General features: G+C 31.6%; 2 protein-coding genes, 1 non-coding gene and 1 pseudogene across 4 annotated transcripts; 1 reads left to right on the forward strand and 3 right to left on the reverse strand.

Moving 5' to 3' along the window:
- The first annotated feature begins 1,283 nt into the window (after positions 1–1,283).
- Positions 1,284–3,353, forward strand: LOC131630570 (uncharacterized). The gene is made up of 4 exons (XM_058901350.1): positions 1,284–1,997; positions 2,111–2,318; positions 2,551–2,633; positions 2,988–3,353. Exons 1-4 carry the CDS (start codon positions 1,365–1,367, stop codon positions 3,087–3,089), a joined length of 1,026 nt encoding a protein of 341 aa, XP_058757333.1. The 5' UTR covers positions 1,284–1,364; the 3' UTR covers positions 3,090–3,353.
- A 440-nt stretch (positions 3,354–3,793) lies between these two features.
- LOC131630566 (uncharacterized protein At1g10890-like) lies at positions 3,794–4,715 on the reverse strand (annotated as a pseudogene).
- Positions 4,716–8,580: 3,865 nt separating this feature from the next.
- TRNAH-GUG (transfer RNA histidin (anticodon GUG)) lies at positions 8,581–8,652 on the reverse strand. Its single transcript has one exon. It is a non-coding gene; the product is annotated as a tRNA-His (tRNA).
- A 560-nt stretch (positions 8,653–9,212) lies between these two features.
- On the reverse strand, positions 9,213–14,123 carry LOC131630564 (probable magnesium transporter NIPA6). Of its 2 annotated transcripts, none has more exons than XM_058901346.1 (9): positions 13,706–14,123; positions 13,578–13,634; positions 13,393–13,483; positions 12,807–12,967; positions 12,579–12,706; positions 12,318–12,455; positions 11,823–11,915; positions 11,591–11,708; positions 9,213–9,972 (listed from the first exon to the last, which is right to left on the reverse strand). In XM_058901346.1, exons 1-9 carry the CDS (start codon positions 13,824–13,826, stop codon positions 9,866–9,868), a joined length of 1,014 nt encoding a protein of 337 aa, XP_058757329.1. In that variant the 5' UTR covers positions 13,827–14,123; the 3' UTR covers positions 9,213–9,865. The 2 variants fall into 2 exon arrangements, with proteins under 2 accessions (XP_058757329.1, XP_058757328.1); XM_058901345.1 differs by having other exon boundaries at positions 9,225–9,967; positions 13,706–14,121.
- Between the last annotated feature and the right edge of the window lie 5,219 nt (positions 14,124–19,342).

Here is a 19,342-nt window from a genome sequence, read left to right on the forward strand (position 1 = left end):
CCGGTCCTTTGAATTTTGGTGCCTTGGGCGAATCAAAAGAGTGGTGCCCCTTTAATTTTTTTTAACAATAAATACATAAAGATAAAAGAAATAATTAGATAAAAAACACATTTTCATTTGACATTGTCCAAAAAGAATAGAAATATGGATCTTTGAATCAATGTTTATACTACATCAAAACATAAACTACTATAAAGAGAATTCTTCTTTTTCTTCTTCTTCTTCTTCTTCTTCTTCTTCTTCTTGATCCGGTCTTTTTTTCCTATAAAAAAATTGACCAAACTTTTAAAATTATTTAAATATCATCCTCTTAGCATTTTTTGTTGCAAAATCGTTAATAATTTGTTCATAATCAAGGTTCTTCAAAAAATTATTTTCAATTGAAATTAAGGCAGGACTATTTAATCTATCTTGTGATATAGTAGATCTCAAATAAGATTTTAGTAATTTTAATTTAGAAAAACTTCTTTCAGCAGGTGCAACACTGATAGGGGTAGTCAATATTCCTCTATAATATATGCATGCATTAGGAAAGCAATTACAAGTATTTAAAGAACTTGTATTATATAGTTTAATTTTGATTTAACTATTAACACTTCTCTAATAAGTTTCGGTTCTTCAAACAAAATTATTAATGATCTAAGCCTTTCAATACTAAACAAAAATCCAAAAAAATATTTTAATATGTGCTATACTGCTTAAATCTTCTATCAAGTGAGCCTATTGTTTGATCTACAATATATACGAAATCATGATTTCGAAAAGACTCTTCATCGGACTCAAGATTTAGCTACCAAATAATCATAGCTACTAAAAATTCAAAATTTCTAATTCCATGAGTTGCTATAGATTCGGCTTCGCTCTTAATTTTGAGATTATTATCTTGTTCAGCTAGTTGAAGTAGTGCTTCACTCTTAATTTTGGGATAAAAATATAAAATATTGTCAATATCATTATTTTAAGTTTAGTGCCTCAATTAAACTCTGTAGTTGCTAAAATTATGGATAAATTAATTGATATTATTTTAGAGGAATTAATTGATTTTATTCTTCTTTATATTTTATTTATGAGAAATTACATTCTTTTATTAATTTTAACTTTGCATAATTTGTTAACCATTGTTTATATTTTTTTTTTTAAATTTCTAACAAGTATTTTTATAATAGAAAATTCTCCTTTAATATATATAGGGGTACAAAAAATTTTGGTGCCCCTAAAATTCTGGGGCCCTGGGCTCCCGCCCCACGAGCCCGTGCTCAGGGCCACCCCTGTGCATATGCAATTAAACACAGTACTGTCTTCAACCTATTATGTTTTTCTATAACAAGACACTTTCTCTAATATTCAAATCATAATACAACAGAATGGCTTTCCCTTCAAAGAACAAAAACAAACCCAGAAAGTGTTGGGATCGTGAAGATGATTTACATGATTACCTCAAATACAAGAACACTCAAAATCAAAATCAAAACAAGTTCAAATACTTCAACAACCTTCTTCACAAATTTGTTATCAAACATCCAAAACCCGACCCAGAACTTGTCCAGTTCACACAGGGTTCAGCCAGCATTGTACAATCTCATGTCCTTCGTCTTCAAGAACAAAGTAGAGACAACAATGCTGAAGAAAATCTCACAGAAGATGAAGAGGAACAAAACGGGTTTTTGTCGGATTATTTTAAGCCTCATGGAAAATCTTATGTACTAGACATTGTTGAGGATGGTGTTTTGGTGAAATACGAGGATGAGGTTAGGACTAGGAAACGGAATTGTGCGGTAAAACGCTCTGCTGCTAAAAATGGTGGTAGATCTAAGAGAGGACGCAAGAGAAAGAATGTGAAAGGTGCATGCTTTGAAAAAATTGGTGAGCAAGTTGATACTCCATCATGCATGGAAGGAAGCGTGAAAGAGGAGATTCAAGATTATGATGTTGATGATGATGATGATGATGATGATGTTGAAGAAATTGACATGATGCATGTGGATCATGATCAGACGGTAAATGATTTTGATTTTGACTGCATGCAATTGAAATTGGTACTTTTTTGGTCTGTTTTGGTTTTGTTGGCTTTTGGTGTTGTTTTATATTTGAAAGGATGAACATTTTGTAGGATAATGAAGGCAGTGCAAGGAAAGTTCCAGAGTTTAGAGAAAGACTCGAGAGTGAACTTAATAGGCCTTACTGTGAGGAAGAGTGCAAGAGACTGTTGCAAGACTTTAATCTTCGAAAACGGGTTCAAAAGCACAAAATTCTGCGTGGGGTTGAAAAAATCTATGAGGGAGATCATGATGGAAAGTCTTATCATGATCATAACCATGGTAAGTAGGATTTAGCCTTTCTCTTAGTTAGTATTGCTATACTACTTGTTCTGGTTGCTTATACTTTATAAATGTTGGTGTCAATGTTATTAGTATTTGTCTATGCTTATGAGAGGTTAATCTTTTTCACTTTGAAAATGTGGTGGAAAATTTTACCTGATTTGGAGACTGTTGGTTTTTATTTTGAAAATTTGCAAGTTGCAACTATTTGATGTGTGATTCATGTTGTTAGATCTTGCAAAGCAAATAGAAGCAGCTGGTGATGATCTTCCCAAAGTTCTGCGTCTCCTGCGAGGATTTTTCTTTTGGTTGACAGTAAGTATCTTGTAATACTTCAGCATCAGACTACATGTTTTATTTTTCTTTTAGTTCTTCATGCACTGCTCAATTGGTAATGTATGTCATTGCATCTATATTTAACTTCTAACACATTTCAAGATGTTTTTCTTGAGAAATATGACTAGAGCTAGGAAGAAAGTTGATCGATAGCCAGAAATTTAGAAACTGAAATTTACTGCAACCATGCTATAATTGTCATTGGATCAAAGTTATTATGTTCAAAAACTTGCATTTTGGTATTAGTTTAGAGTTATAGTTGGTAAATTAGTTAAAGGTTGTATGTTTGTGCACTCTGTTTGATGACATATATGGCGTGTGCTATGTAATCAGAATTTAACAGATGAAGGGGCGTTCTTGCCATGGAGAAATCCGTTGGATTTGGATTTGGATGTACTGCCACAACATCAGGAAAAGGAAATGATGATAATTTAGTGTGTTTGGTTTTCTATGATGTAAGGCTGTATTTACAATAGGCTAGTTAGAAATGGGTGTATTACATCTGTCTCCAGTGTAATTAGCTTTAACCTTTTTCGGTTTCATAGTTTAATCTTTAATGTGGATTTTACGATGAAGAAGTGTGACATATAGCCTGTAAGAACACGGAGCTCAAATTATGACCTGTGTCACTCTTCTTAAGGACATGTTCCCTTTGAGTAAAGCTATCCCTTACTCAATTATAGCATGATTTGAATATGATTATTGGTAGTACATGCCCATCTATGATCATTCTCACCTTACTCAGTCACCAAACTATTCAAATTTCAATTACTAGTTTCCTACAAGTCTCCACAGCTTTGATATGCATGATTTGAAGGAAATCAGACATGCATGATTTGAAAATCAGTTTTTCAATGAGATACAATATAAACAAACACTGCCCCTTCTTAACATATCATTCTTGTAAGTGTATGTTTAATCATTAACTATTCTGCAGAATGAAAATTTTCAAAACCAGTGAAAGAGGAAGAACAATTTGTCATGCAATTCAAATCAACCTCAAAACAGTAGTAACTCAAAGAAAATAACATTCATATGAACCTCAAATTTTCATTCAAAACAGTAAAAATTCAAAGATCAAGGTTTCCTAACAAGGGTACATTTGTACAGATAAGTTTGCTGGTATAGAATGACATTGCCTAATAGTAATTACAAACCATACATGAGTTAGCCCTAGATTTGTTCTTGCCCATAGAATTGATCTGATAAGCGTGTTATTCCTCCTCGAGTTTCTTTCTCCCAGCAGACTCTTCGAGTTTCTCTCTCTGAGCAAACTCTTCTTTCTGCCTCCGAATCATTTCTGATTCCCTTTGCCGTTCTTCCTCCTTCCGCTGTAGCTCTAGAGCGTCTTTTCCCTGAGATTCTTCCTCTCTCCTATTCTCTTCAGGCATCTTATCCAGCTCTTCTCTCTGCAGAATATCAACAAACACAACAAAACCTTCAAATGATGAGAACACCAGAAAAAAATTATACTGCTAATGAGCGAAGAAAATAAAGGGCGATTATATAGAAATTTAAGATAATGTTTTGATACAAATCTTGAACCAAATTTGGAAAATGCCATTGTATAACCAAAAAACTATTCATGATCAGATTATTATTCGTCACCAAATCGACAAAGATCTTCAAGGTGGCATCTAACAGACAAAGATGCTTATAAGATATCTCAGACTAATACTTTATTCATACACAAATTATCAATCTCCAGAAAATATCACAGTTTCAATACTTGAAACACACTCCAAGTTTTATTTCAGAATTATCAAGAACTTTCCACTGATTATCCTTTTCATACAACAAAGGGCACAGAATACTTACTAGTTTTCTTCTAGCTTCAGCAAGCATTTCTTGCTTTTCTTTTTCAAGTTGAACTTCAACATCTTCATACATCTTCTTCAATCCCTCTGCAATGCGCCTTTCTATTTCCATCTTGACTTCCTCTGTCTGAAGCTTCTCCTCGACATTTCTTCGAACAGCTTCTTCTATCCTTCTTGCAGTCTCTTCATCCAACAGTGCCAAATCCTCCTCAGGTGAAGCCTCGTTACTACCAAATGCAAAATATTGAAAGATATTAATAAATCAACATGGATGAATATAAAGAAAAGATACACAAACAAGTAATGTAATTTCTATACCCAGAAACCGTCATAACTTGGAGAAAGATTTGAACTCTTCAAGATTTTTTTTGAATAATAGTTCAAAGTGAATCATGTTGATACAAAGAAGCCTCCTTTTTATAGATGAAAGGGACTGATAACTGAAAAACAAAACATAACTAGTAAAACTAACTAACTAACCTAACCAACCAATTAAACTAACAAATGAGACGAACAAGAGGAAATCAAAGTTTAAGTAATAGTAACATTGAAGCCTATTTAGAATGACTTTATTATAATTTATCTATTTACATAACTTTTGTAACACTATTTGAGATAACTTATGAAAATAAGTTAGGACGTTGTTGATTGTTACTATCTGGTCTTTAATATAAGAAGAAGAAAAAATTAAGTTAATTGAAGAATCAATATATTTGGATTATATATAGTCCAAATATATTGATTATTTAATGAATTTAAAAAATAAACTTTTTCTTATATTAAGGATCAGAGGGAGTACTCAATAGTTTTCAGTTTATTTTTGTAACTCTCTAAATAGCTCATGGAAACACCGAATAATTTATATGAAAATAATTTAACTTTCTTTTTTTTATTATAAAAAACTACCACATGCTGAGAACGTAATTCTTTGTGTCGAAACTATGTTGGATGTCGAAATGTGTTGTGTGTGTCAAAATTGTATAGTTGTTGAAATGTCGAAGGAGTTAGCCTCGAGAGGAAATTTAACTTATTATTTTATAATTTTAGTTGAATTAGATTAGTTGGAGTTTGCTTAGTGAGCAAGCAAACTCAACCTATAAATAGGGAGTAACCCCTATCATTGTAATACACTAATGCAATTGCATAATTGAGAATAAAACTCCAATTTGAAGGCAGAAACTCTACAGAAATATTATTTTCTTCTTCCTCCATTTTCACTAAAACCCTGATTTCCTCTCTTCCCCAATTCATCTTTTCTTTTCTTCTTTTATTATCGTTGTATGGCGGAATCATCTTGCAACCAAAGTGTGGTTGATTCACTCAAGTGAAGACTAAAGAACAAGAGGCAAAATCGATCGGTGTGATTGATTCTTATTCACCAAGATTGATTCGGAATTCTCCAAGTTGTGGTTTAATTCCAACACCATTGTTGCTACGCGAAAAATACTACAGAGTCGCCATCGAAATTTATTTATCCCAACGGGAAAAGGAAAATATCGAGAAAAAATCTCAAAAGGAATGAAAATAGTCTCGCAATCAAATTTGGGTTTGGGAGTCAGTTATGCAAGGGAAATATATTAGCACCCTATGTCCGTTGTACTCAACGGGATCCATTCTTATTTTCTAATTAAAAGGATGTGTATATCTAAGGTTTCTTACTTTTAATTTATCACAAAGGGGAAAGATATTTACAATGTTAATGTACTCGCTAAGGCATCGTACCTTATACCTACGTATTCATCCAGGAATGAAATAAGAGTCTTCGTAGCTCGTATGTGTTAAGTTAGTATTTCTTATGGAATAATGTAAGGTCACCTTCGAACAATAAACATATGTGAGCTCGCACCATAAAGACTTATAGCTTATTTGTAGTTCGCGTTCCGAATCATTTCTTTTTTGAAAAGATAATCTTGAGGATTTTTATGTCCATAGAAAAATGATTTTCGAATAGATTAACTATTTTAACTTTACCTAAAGAAAAAGTATTTTTTTTATGATATACATCAGATGATCTCCCAAGATGGAGAGTATTTGAGTATTGCTCCCTTAATATTTTTTTTTAAAGTGTTAGTGAGAAGAAGAGTTTGAATTGTTTAACTTTAACTAAAGAAAATTATTTGTAATTTGAATTACACTAAATAGATAAATTGACTTATTTTATATTATTTTCTAGATTTTTTATGGCTTTTTGTGTTTTCTAATAATAACTAAAATCAAATATTAAAATAATGGATTAAGCCTAAACAAAAAAACTAAATTTTTTTTTTGGATTTTTTATACTAATTAACTTAATGAAAGAGCAATTAATAAACTAAATTACACCACTAGAACTAATCAAAAGAAATGATATTTTGTATTAGTTTTTTTACTAATTAAATGAAAGACGTGTTTCCTTTTTTATAATTTTTCGTGTTTTATTATTTTTTTATTATTTTATTGTTTTGAATTAAAATGAAACAAATCATAAAATTAATTAAAATAAACCAAGTTAAACCTAAGATTTTTTTAGAATTAAATGAAAAATATAACAAAAAGAAAATATTAAAAGATAGCATAACTATATAATAGGAATGTGAACGTGGGCGGGGGCATCCCCTTTCTATCAGTTTTTCTAAAAATTCTAATTCAAGCAAACACTAATTTGACTTGTCCAACTTCATATTTTAACCAGTCAAGTTGCAGGTGCAAGTCTAGGGGTGGGAATAGGCCAGGTCGACTAACAGGGGCCTACGGCCCAGCCTACATAGGCCTAGGTCAGGCCAGGCTTTTTAGATAAATAGAAAAGGCCTAGGCTTTTTTATAAGCCTATTTAGCTAAAAAGGCTAGGCCACAAGCCATATAAAAAGCCTTTTAAGCCTAAGAGGCCGGCCTATTTAAATACATATGAATAATTTTATTATTATTATATTATATTTTTTTACTTTGAATTAAAAATATAAAAATAAATTTTAGTTATCTTGAAGAAATTATGAAAATAAGATGAAAAGAATCTTATGAACAATGTCATAAGTTGTTTCGATAAGTTCTCTCAAACAAATAATATCACAAAATTTATGTTACTAGGTAAACTCAAATAAACTAATGCAAATAAACATTTAATCTCATTGATCTTTTAATTTGTTAGTCTATATAAAGACGAGTTAAATGACTTATTTACAAATGTTCAAATGAAATAGGCTTTTAAGTAGACTAATAGGTCAATCAGGCTTTCAAAAAGGCCAGGCCCAGGCCAAAAAAATAAGCCTATGATAGGCTACAGGCCAGGCTTAGGCTTTGAATATTATAGCAGGCCAGGCTCAGGCTTGGCAAAGTCTAGCTCGGCCCAGCCTATTCCCACCCCTAGGTGCAACACATCAATTATTTAAAATAAAAGAATAAAAAACAAAACAAAACAATCTATATAAGGCAAGCACAGTCGGGCTTATTTTTTCTGGATTTGAATTCTCTTATGTCATTTCTCTCATGTTTCTATCATGCTCTATTATAAACTATTAGATTTATTATTCTCTCTCTTCTTTATATTAGTATTTTGTTGTTAGTGTAAAAATCCACCATTGGCTGGGGATGATCTTCCCAAAGTTCTGCAGCTCTTGCCTTTTGGTATTACTTGTATGTTAGTGCACTCTGATTGACCTATTTGTATTGTTGTGTGCTATGTTATCAGCATGTAGCAGATGAAGGGGCGTTCGTGCCATGGAGAGTTCCTTTGGATTTGGATGTACTGCCACAACATTGGGAAAGATGATAATTTACTGTGTTTAGTTTTCTATGGTCATGTAATGCTTATCAATTCTGTTTTAAGTAGGCTAGTTAGAAATGGGTGTGTTATATTATCTGTCTTCAGTGTAATCAGCATTAACCATTTTTGGTTTAATTTCTTGCCAAGCTTGGTTTCATAGTTTAATGTAGTTTTTAGGATGAAATGTCTTATAATTGCTTTTATATCTTGTAATTTGAGGTAATTAGTTTGTAATGGGGACAACATATTAGTGTGTACTATATTACTCTTAAATTATGTAACTTTTTAAGAACAAAATAAGTGTCATTTTATGGTTTCATTAATCAGTTTTAGTGCTTCAGAATAAATGAAAAAATAACAAAATTAATTTTGTGGCTGCTGGGATTCGAGCCCAGGTCTCCACGGCCACAACGTGGAATTCTTACCACTAAACTACAGCCACTTTGTTGAATACCGTTTTCTCTTATAACAATATATACAAAAAAAGAGACTTATCCTTGATCGATATATGTTCAGTTAAGCTTCTTTTTATAAGTTATTTCCATAGAATGTGTATCATAATTTTCTTGTAATGTAAAAATAGCTATACATAAACTCTTGTACACTAGTAGTTACTAAGTTTTTGATCATTTTACACATTAAAAACTTAATTTTGTATAAAAAAAAAACAGAATTATGTGTTGCTTATACTTTAACAATATTTTTAAAAAATTGTACATTTGGACACCTCTATAGTTTTGTTAAAAAGCATAAAAGACTCCATAAATAAATAAAATATAAAAGTTATTTTCAAATTTTGAAGATATAATTTGGTGTTTTTGATTAAAAGTCAACAAACCGCTTTATTCTTAAGAATATAATTTCAAGTTTTCTTTTTTACATTTGAAGTTTGCGTAGACTTGATTTAAAATACTTCCTTATCTTTCAGATAATTTTTATATCTTTTGATATATTTGAGTTACATTGCATTTAAATAATTTTTTTTTTAATTCAAATAAATAAATTGTATCTTAAAATTGAAGTTAAATTTCCAGATCAAAAAACTTGTATCATATTATCTCACAATAAACAATTATTCAACTAGATCAAAAAACAGTTAGATAATTAGTTTTTTTTAGTCAACAACAGTTGTATAAAATCGATTAAGGTTCAATCACTAAAATATTGAAAATTACACTGGCCAACGTATACAAATAAGCTATCTTTGCTTAAATAATTCGGTTGACAAAATGAAAAAAAATAAATAAAAAGTGGAGGCAAAAGAAAATACAAAGGGAGAAAGAAAAAGGGTAAAAAAAAATAAAATTAATGTACAACAAAACAACTAATAACAAGTATTACAACAACTACTAACAATAGCTCCTCAGTTTCAGATTGATAGAAACCAAGCTTTCAATTAATAAAATCACATGGAAAAAAAAAAGCACTATCTCTGCTTTGCTGCACAATGTGATAGTAGATTCTTTTGAATCCATTCCTTTTGCTGAATGTACAAAAGCCAGCCACATTTCTGTTTCATGGTGTAACCGAGCCGAAGAGCACTCTGACAAAGAGAAAAATATGGCCCTGTCTAACTCAATTGATGAGTCTAATTTATTGTTCTACCAGTTTAAGAATTCAGTATCACTTGAAATGGTCTTGCTGGATAATCGTAATTAAATTAAGGGGCGGTCCATCTTCTTCCTTCTGTTTCCAGGGTTCGCCATTTCCTTGTTGGATATACCATGATACTTTTGGAGACAAGGGACTGTACACATCTGCACTGATGATGAAAGAGTAGGGTTATATGGGCATTTTTAGAAACAGCATTAGTCTCTCAACTTAAACAAAACTAGAACATAGTAAACAAATAACAATATAACCGTCAAAATTCATGATATCAAGTTTGGAAAACTAAATACCAGTTTAAGAATTAATACTTGAATCCAGAAAGGAACTCGTTAAAAGATACTAACAAACTGTTCTATATTACATATCAATACCTCAACACTCCCCTTTAAGGTGGAGCGTATATATCATATGCATCTATCTTATCACATATGTAAGTTATCCGAGGACTTAATGGAGATTTAATAAAAATATCGGCAAGTGGATTCCTAAAATTGACAACAAAAAAAAACTTTGATAACTCTAGAGAAAATCTTTTCTCTGATAAAATGATACTTGATTTCTTTCTTGAAAAGTTGGATGGAAGATGAAGTGTAAAGCAATATTGATTATCATATACAACATCTATTGGACCAACCTCACAAAAATGTAAAATGTAATTCTTGCATCAAGTGTTTCAAACACATAAGCTCACATATAGCATACGTCATGGCTCGATACTATGCTTTTGTACTTGACCGAGCAACAACAAGTTGTTTATCGCTCTTCCATTAAACCATATTTTCACCCAAAAAAATGCAATAAGCAAAAGTATACATCACTCGAATCTCTTGCCCAATCGGTATCTGCTGAATACCCAACAATATCAGTGTGGTCTCTATTGAGTGAGAACAAGTCTTTTTCCAGATGTTCTTTTGATGTACTTAAGAGCTCAAATAACTACATTCCAATGATAGTCACAAGGAGAGCTAAGATTAAGATGTAAAAACACGACAGATGGTGGATGGATGATGATGAAGGTAATATGGGCCCTGTTATTTAGATCTTGTTCCAAGTCTTTCTCATAGTAAATGTTATGGCACGGTTGAGAGAGCGGGTAAGTTTATAGATTGAAATTAAACAAGAGGACAACCACTACAAAAAATATATAATTCAAAGATGAAGATGGCCGCGGTGAAGCTTGACCAATACCAGTATATTATAAGAGAGGGATTACCAACTACATGATGTGAGGCACCAAAATGTAAAATTCATGTTCCCACAGTGAGCAGTTTGTTATTGATTTTAAATGTTTTGACAGAAATAAAGTTTGCTTGTGATTCGGTTGTTCCAATTTTTTTTTCTCACTTTGTTATAAGACAGTAGTTTGTTTTGTCTTAGGTGCTTTGTTCATGGTAGTCTCACAGGGAGGTTATACTACTGAAATGAAAAAAAGTTTCGTTCTCAAATGGCTAAACGAGTCAGGACACTGGCACAATTTCTCACCAATTGCACATTTGGGCTGTCTAAAATTTTTGTACATTATTAAATATCACTCGTACTCAGGTCTATATCATGTGGCTATTCATATTAAAATTGGGAAAGTAATGAACAAGAAAATATAAACATCTCACATTATAGAAATATTCGTATTAAATTTTAGCCTTTGGTGTAATCATACTCCAGTACGGTCAGGCTACACAGTACAGATAAAGTTTTCGGTTGCAATTCAATAAAAAGGCACACACAATTATGAGGACTAGGAACCTCACCGAAATGCATTAGGTCTTTACCTGAACTGATTGGAGGATCTGGTACTCTAGTACAATGCAAAACCGTTGTTCCGGATAAAACAGTGATGAAACCACATAGCTCTGATGCAATACTGCTTATACTTTGTCCTGAGTAGTCCTAAATGAGAAGAGTGGAGAAGACAGAAAAGTAGCAGATAGTTGAGCAATTGATCTAAAAGATGATTTCTAAGATGCGTTTTTCAATTTGTTACCATAAAAATAAAATACCAACCTTAAACATGATTGCGCTGGCTAATATTGTAAAAGAAGTGAACAATGCATAATATATTGGAGAAACGACTGTTGTGTTGAAAGTATCCAATGCCTGCAATGCCAACCATACAAGAGTCTATCACCATAGAAACCCAGATCACAGACAATTAACAAGCCAGTTATGACAACTGAACAGCATGAAAAGATCAACCGAGTCAAGATTTACATGGATGTTATTTGGAGTAAAGGTTACATCTTGAATTTATAAATTAGCTCATATCCAACAAAAAGTTTTTTAAATTCACATAATTTAATTTTGATGAAAACTTCAATAAACTCATGTTGATGATACAAAGGCAGTAGCTAGACAAGTGACCACAAACCATATAAGATTATGTATCATCTCTTGTAAGCAAAAATGCTTCCTATACTAAAGAAAAGCAGATGATACACATAACTGAAAACCAACCATGCCAAAAAATAGTCACATAAAAATGCTAAGAATGATACTAACCATATTAAGGTAATTTAAATTTGTAACGATGCATGAAATGCCGACCACTATAAAAATCCATGTTTGAAAGTAGACAAACTGATTCGAACCATCTAATGTAAGTTTAATGGCAATGCCAATCGCTTTTACACTCATGACCTGCGAAACAGAGAGAGAAGATATTTGGTCACTCAGATGCGTAAATGAAAAGATCAACTCCACTAATGAACTTTGCCAATTGTTAGAATGTACAAGATGAATTGGATAGGAAGAATCACTTACAGTCAATGATCCAATTATGGAGCATATTCCAATATAAACAAAGATATTAGTTTGGCCGTAGCGAGGTGCGCAATAAAAAATCAAAAAGAATGACACAACCATTGCCGCGGCTATGTACAAGAGAAATGCTGGAAACCAAAACAACCGAACAGTAATATCATAATTTGGTTAAAAAAATCAATTAAAAAGTAAAACAAAAAACAGCAAATAGCTTCAACAGCAGGATACCTGGTTGAACAGCCAAAAGCCATATCTCCAATACAGAACTAAGAGACCTTTCTTGGGGTGCATGGAGCACGATCTCAGTAGATCCAACAATGCATAGAAGACACCCAAGCATGCCCATTTTCAGTAACTTCTCACCCAACATGAAATGAGCCAACACAGCACTACACTAGCCATTTCCACAAACAAGTCGATTGAGTTAAACTCAAAGCTTAATAAACAAAAGAGGAAGCTAAACAAGAAGAATCTAAGTGTATGTTTGACTTCAATTTTGAAGGAAGCAAAATTGATTCCATAGGTCTAAAATTGATTTTTGACTTGTTGTGCACGTTCGGTATCACGGTGTATTCGTTAAAACCGCAGCGAGCCACCATGATTTAACCAAACCTACACTCTAGTAGTATAATTGAGTTCGAATCCAAAATACAAAATCTGGTTTTGATTTTGTAGTATTAAATTTATTGTTCATCTCACTTTTACATAGATACATCAACAACATAAATCACTCCAAGTTGAATTCAGTTTAATTCTGAATCAATTCACTCTAAAATCAATTCAGTCGAAACCATAGACGCACGAAGTTGCTTACCTAACAATAATACTCAAAGCACCGAGTGGCGTAACAAGCACAGCAGGGGCATAAATGTATGCTACAAAATTCGCAATCTCTCCAACAATCACTGTAACAACAAGAGAAGCATAAAATAAAAATCAGAAACAAAAAAGGAAAAACAAATTGAAATTTGAAAATGGAAAGATGAAAATAGTACTGACTTGTAACCATTCCGATCCACCAAAGAGGCTGAAGAAGATAACCATATCCTCCAACACCTGAAACAGAAAATTAGTTAGATAAAAGTAAGAGACGGAAGGAAAAAAAAGGTAATCAAGTAAAAACTTACTAGCAGGAGTGCCGTTAAGGCCGGCACGTTGGAGACCTTTTTTCTTGATAATGAAACTGGAACCTATGAAAGCTCCGGAAACAACGGCCAATATGAACCCAATCAAATTGCTGGAGTACATCTATCTGATGAGAATTTAGCGTTGAAGAAGAGTTTGATTTTGAATTGGAACCCTAAAGTAGAATTGAGATTTAGATCGTGAATGAATGAAGAAGAGATAGTTTCAAATTTTAACGTATGTTTCTGGCTGGCGTCGCTCGCGCTGCTTCCTCTTTGCGTCTTTATTGGGGCAGTGAGGACGAGTTACTTGGAAATGGAGAGAGAGTTTTGTTTGGTTTGAGTTGCTGCATAGATTGTCTTGGTGTAAACGAGTGACTCTAGCACTCGCTCAAGACTTTTAGGTTGGTTTGAAGTCTTAGAGAAAAAATGACAGGTTCTCAATACCCTCGGATAAAATGATTAATTGAAAATTTGACCCCAAAAAATATCTAATTTATTATTTAAAGAATAATTTTATATAAAATGGTAATTTGATTCAATTAAAATATTTTTTTACAAATCAATTAAATATATTTTGGTTCTTTATATATATATATATATATATATATATATATATATATATATATATATATATATATATATATATATATATATATATATATAGTTTAGAATGAGGAATCAATTAATTCTCTCCCCAAAAAACCAAAAAAATACAGGTTATACCTCATTCACATATAATCTATGCTTTTAAGATGGTTATTAAGATTTTTCTTTTCACTAATAAATAAATATTTTTTTTAATTAATTGAATTCTTTTTATTCTATGTTCCTTCTCTTTCAATTTCCATGTTCAGTTTGTATCTTCTTCATCCTTACACGTCCATGTCTTTATTGTTGTGAAAAAAGATTCTCTTTCATTTTTGATGAAAAATATTCATCGCACACAACCTATTCACAACTGCTAGATCCACTTGAAGTGATTCTTAATCTTTATAAAACTTCCAATTTTTCGATCCTCTTCAAGTTCTTGATGATCCAATTTTAATTGATGAGTTTTCACTCATTCAAATTTTTCTTTGATTAGTTATATATTTGCATCGCATGAAGCTAATCTTGTTAATAAACTCAAGTTTTAGGTCATTTTCTTTCTATCGTTGCATATGATAATTGTTCAGTATTGCTATTAAAATTCCATTGCATTAATTTCAATTGAACTTGCTTACCATAGGAGATTCAAATCATTTTAACACCTCGATCATTATATCGTTGTTGGCAAACCAAATTAACATTAATTTTTGCACATTTTCTGAAAGTTTGAATCTTGTTTATATGATATTGCTCTTTGATATGAGAATTCAATTTCTGTTTGTTCTATTAATATTCACTTACTTCATTGAAGGAAAAAGTTTATTACATTGATTTTAGATGGATGAATTTTGAATAACATGTTTGCTGGATTTTTCTGAAGTTTACATTCTCTATGGAAGAATTTTTTTATCCAAATACAAAAGGCTATGTGCATAAGCGGTCGGGAACAAATTCTATAAATTTTTAAATTGTGAGTTCATTACTTAAAAAAAAAATTATCATAATATAATTTTATAACATACTCCCATAGAATTATATGTGTTTATTTGTTGGGAGTATCTAAAATTAATTTTCAAGGTGGTTAAATAATTTTAGTAACATTAAATTGCTTTGTAGATATTAAATGTTATTCCTCTATATAACATGTGTTGTTTTATTTAGTCTATTTTGACTTCTCAATAATGGAATATTGTATATAGGCAGTTGGTTTTGGCTATTTTCACTTGTTAATTGTTTAGCCGACCATGAATGAGTTTATTTGTTGAATATTTGTTAAGGTGGTACGAAAATTTAGAATATCTAACCCTCTTATGCAAGAGGGTATTTGCAGTGCCCCAAGCGCTAGGTCAAGGACTTCAATTTTGGGCTGGATTCTCATATCCAAAACAGAAGATTGCTAGGATCCTACGTGACTAGGGCAAGATCAATGTGTGATCTTCGTCCTGGGTCAACTGCCCGTGATCCTCAAATGGTGGAAGACCGGTTCTTCTGGACGGCTGTTGGCCACGTGTCCATAGAGGGCCACGTGGGTGAGAAGCTCCCCAAGGATCGTGATAGATTGGGTCTCCTCGTTGAGGCTTTCTTGCAGTAGCGTTGGACTGGATCCTGCCTGACGGTGAGCCAGCCACAGGCCTAGTCTAGAACAATAATTTAAAAATTACTCTGTCGAGATGTTAGGAGTATGTTAGTTGAGTTATTTTTGAATTACTAAGTAATAACACAACTTTACTCTATTAACAATTATTTTTGAGAAATTATATAACTATTAAATTTAATTATAGAATTTTTTTAAGTTGAGTAATTCAAAGGAATTATAGTGTGGCTTGTTATTAGCGAAATTTTGGTTTTGAGATGAACCTGTTTGAGTATGAGCTGTTTGTGAATTATTTTGTTGTTGTTACTTTGAGTTTATAATTGTTGTTGCATAATCCTGCATACATGTATATTAGAGTTAGGCAGAACTTCAATTCAATTAGGGAATATTCAAAGATGAACCATGACAGTCTCATGTCCAGAGAGGGACACGATTCAGAGAGGAACTAGAGACATAAAATAAATCAGCAACACAATATTGATGTCCAAAAACCCGGGTACCATGTGCATATTGGAGGAGGAGTTTTGTGCTTTCGCATTATTATTATTATTATTATTATTATTATTATTATTATTATTATTATTATTATTATTATTATTATTATTATTATTATTATTATTATTATCATCATCATCGTTGATGTTGTTATGTGAGAATGATCTTAGCGTTATTATAACTACCATGCTGTTTATTTTCACTGCTAATATTTTTAAGAATTATTCTCACTGCTTTTTTGTTTGTTTTGTGTGGTTTGTGCAATGTTGTACAGAGGATGAGTAATTGCTATTGTGAGTTGAAAGATGGTTTTGCAGCTCTCTTCTTTTATTTATTGTTTTTGGGTTATTAGATGAATTTTGCTCTGATTTGTAACATCAGGGAACAAGACATTTGATTGTTTTTAGTTGATGTTGGATTTTGTTTATTTCTTTAAGTTTTTCAATTGAATAAATTATTGAAATTATGTCATGATTTGGGTTCCACTACAAGTTGTTGACTTTAATTGAAGAAAGTATTGTATGTTTTGTTTGCGTAGCATCCTAAAGTCTGAAATCTCTTTTATGTTAAGAGTTAAGGTTTGGGGTGTTACACGAGAGGCTAATTTTTCAATAACTTTGATTTGACTTGATCAAACTCGATTCCCTTTGATGAGATTTTATATCCTAAAACGATACCTTCAATTACCATAAAATGATATTTCTCAGTTTAAAACTAGGTTCATTTTAGTACATCTCTCCAAAAGAACATTTATCAAAATCACTACCAAAAATGAAAAAATCATCCATAAATACCACGATGGGAGATTCACTTATACCTGAAAATATAGAAAGCATGCACCTTTGAAAATTCGGGGAAATGTTGCCTAATCTAAATGGCATCCTGCGATAGGCAAACACTCCTAATGGGCATGTGAAAACAATCTTTTCTTTATCCGGGGAATCTACTAATATTTCTAGCCATTGATCCATAAAAAATAATACAAATTGATCTTTTTCGAGTAGTTTGGTTTAACCTCCTATAATGGTAAAATTACACCAAAGATCCTTTAAGTTTGTTTTTTTATAACATGTTGGTCCTTAAGTTTTTTTGTAACAAATCGGTCTTTTAAGTTATTAAATCAAAGTTGCCTACAAGGAGAAAATACAATTGAGATGTTGATTGATGTATTTTTGTTGAATTAGGATATTACTTAATGTATTTTAGATGATGGTTTATGTATTTAGGATGCCACTTTATGAAATATGACACCATTTTATGTATTTAGTTGCACATGTTTGGTAACTTAAAGGACCAAGTTGTTACAAAAAAAAACTTAAGGACCAACCTGTTACAAAAAAAATAACTTAAAAAAGGACATCTGGTGTAATTTTGCCTTCTATAATCAATACACATCCGCCATCCCGTAATTGTTCGATTTGAAATTAACTCGTTCTTTTCATTTTGAACGACGGTCATACCTCCCTTCTTTGAGACTATATGCATTGGACTTATCCAAGAACTGTCAAAGATAAGATAGATCATACTTGTTTCAAGTAGTTTTAGGACTTTTTTTTTCACCACTTCTTTCATGGTAGGATTTAGTCTTCTTTGATGTTGAACTACCGACTTGAAATATTCTTCTAATTTTATCTTGTGTATGCAATAAACTAGGCTAATATCTTTAAAATCAGTCACACCCCAACCAAGTGCGTTCTTGTTATCTCTTAGAACTCTTAATAATTTTTATTCCTTAAGAGTTGATAATGAACTACTAATGATAACTGGTTGTAAGAGTTTCTCATCCAAAAAGACATATTTCTAATGCCTAAGCAACAATTTCAACTCAAAATCCTTCTAGACTAGGATGAGACTTTGATACTCATGACCACCTAATTCTTCAATTTTTCTAGTTGCATTATCAACCTGTGTTGCTTGAAGTTGAAGTAAACATTTGCTACTTCCATATCATATTCATATTCAACATGCTTAATTGAATTAATAGTAACTCAATGAACAATGAATGTGTTTCTGCTGCAGTTACCTCTTGAACAACTCCATCCAGTATGTCAATTATATAAATATGAGGATTCTCTTTATGATGTTTCATAGCTTCGAATACGTTAAAGATAACTTTTTCTTTGTTGAATCTCAAGATTAACTCATGCAATTCCACATCAATGAGAGCTCAACGAGTTGCTAAGAACAGTCTCCTGATAAGTAGTGGTGTTGCAAAGTCTTCTGGCATGTCAAGAATCACAAAATCTACTAGAAGCAACAAATTATTCAGCCTAACTAATATCTTTAAGAAATCCGTCAAAGTCATCTTGACTTTTTGCCATTTTCCTATGGGTTTTAAACATTTTTTTCAACTTGTTCGAAACTTGTTTGAGTGACTTTTATGAAGTTGGTTAAGGCTTCCTCGAGTGGTGATCGTTTCTTTTATGGTGCTCGAGGAACCTGTGAAATTTCTTGATTTGCATTCGAAGTAAAATCCTAAATGTAAGGAAGAGAAAATTGTTAATAATCCCAAGAGTAAAGCTTAATAGATCTGAGTTTGAATTGAATGTGAGTTAAGTGAATTTTGAGTTGTAACCTAATGCATCTTAATTTGGTTATATTCGATTTACAAAATATAAATTACAAATCAAACCAAATCACACAGTTATATTAAAAATGACCAAAAGAAACGCAAACCAAATACAATTTTATTTTTAAATTTTCAATTTAATCCGTTCAATTATTAATTTTCTATTGATCTAATTCGTTTTTGAACCTCTGATATACATATCTTAGAACTAGTTTTCCAAATAATCACAATAAAATTTGTACCATTCAATTCCACAGCAACTTCTTAACTAAAAACAATCATAACAAAATTTATTTTTAATTTAGAATCAATTGAATTATCATAATCAATTTTATAAAATCAATTATATATATGAACTTTATATTCACTACACTTTCCAATTTTTTATCTC

Source organism: Vicia villosa, unplaced genomic scaffold, assembly GCF_029867415.1.
Source record: "Vicia villosa cultivar HV-30 ecotype Madison, WI unplaced genomic scaffold, Vvil1.0 ctg.000698F_1_1_2_unsc, whole genome shotgun sequence".
In the NCBI taxonomy this organism is placed as follows: domain Eukaryota; kingdom Viridiplantae; phylum Streptophyta; class Magnoliopsida; order Fabales; family Fabaceae; genus Vicia; species Vicia villosa.

Bases quoted from the DNA above. Each gene is read 5' to 3' on its own strand.
- LOC131630570 (XM_058901350.1), top strand. From the start codon at position 1,365: ATGGCTTTCCCTTCAAAGAACAAAAACAAACCCAGAAAGTGTTGGGAT. The intron at 2,319-2,550 runs GTAAGTAGGATT...TCATGTTGTTAG, and splicing joins TTATCATGATCATAACCATG to ATCTTGCAAAGCAAATAGAA. The intron at 2,634-2,987 runs GTAAGTATCTTG...CTATGTAATCAG, and splicing joins GATTTTTCTTTTGGTTGACA to AATTTAACAGATGAAGGGGC.
- LOC131630564 (XM_058901345.1), bottom strand. From the start codon at position 13,826: ATGTACTCCAGCAATTTGATTGGGTTCATATTGGCCGTTGTTTCCGGA. The intron at 12,968-13,392 runs GTAAGCAACTTC...TGGCTAGTGTAG, and splicing joins GCTTTGAGTATTATTGTTAG to TGCTGTGTTGGCTCATTTCA. The intron at 12,456-12,578 runs GTAAGTGATTCT...TCTGTTTCGCAG, and splicing joins CCATAATTGGATCATTGACT to GTCATGAGTGTAAAAGCGAT.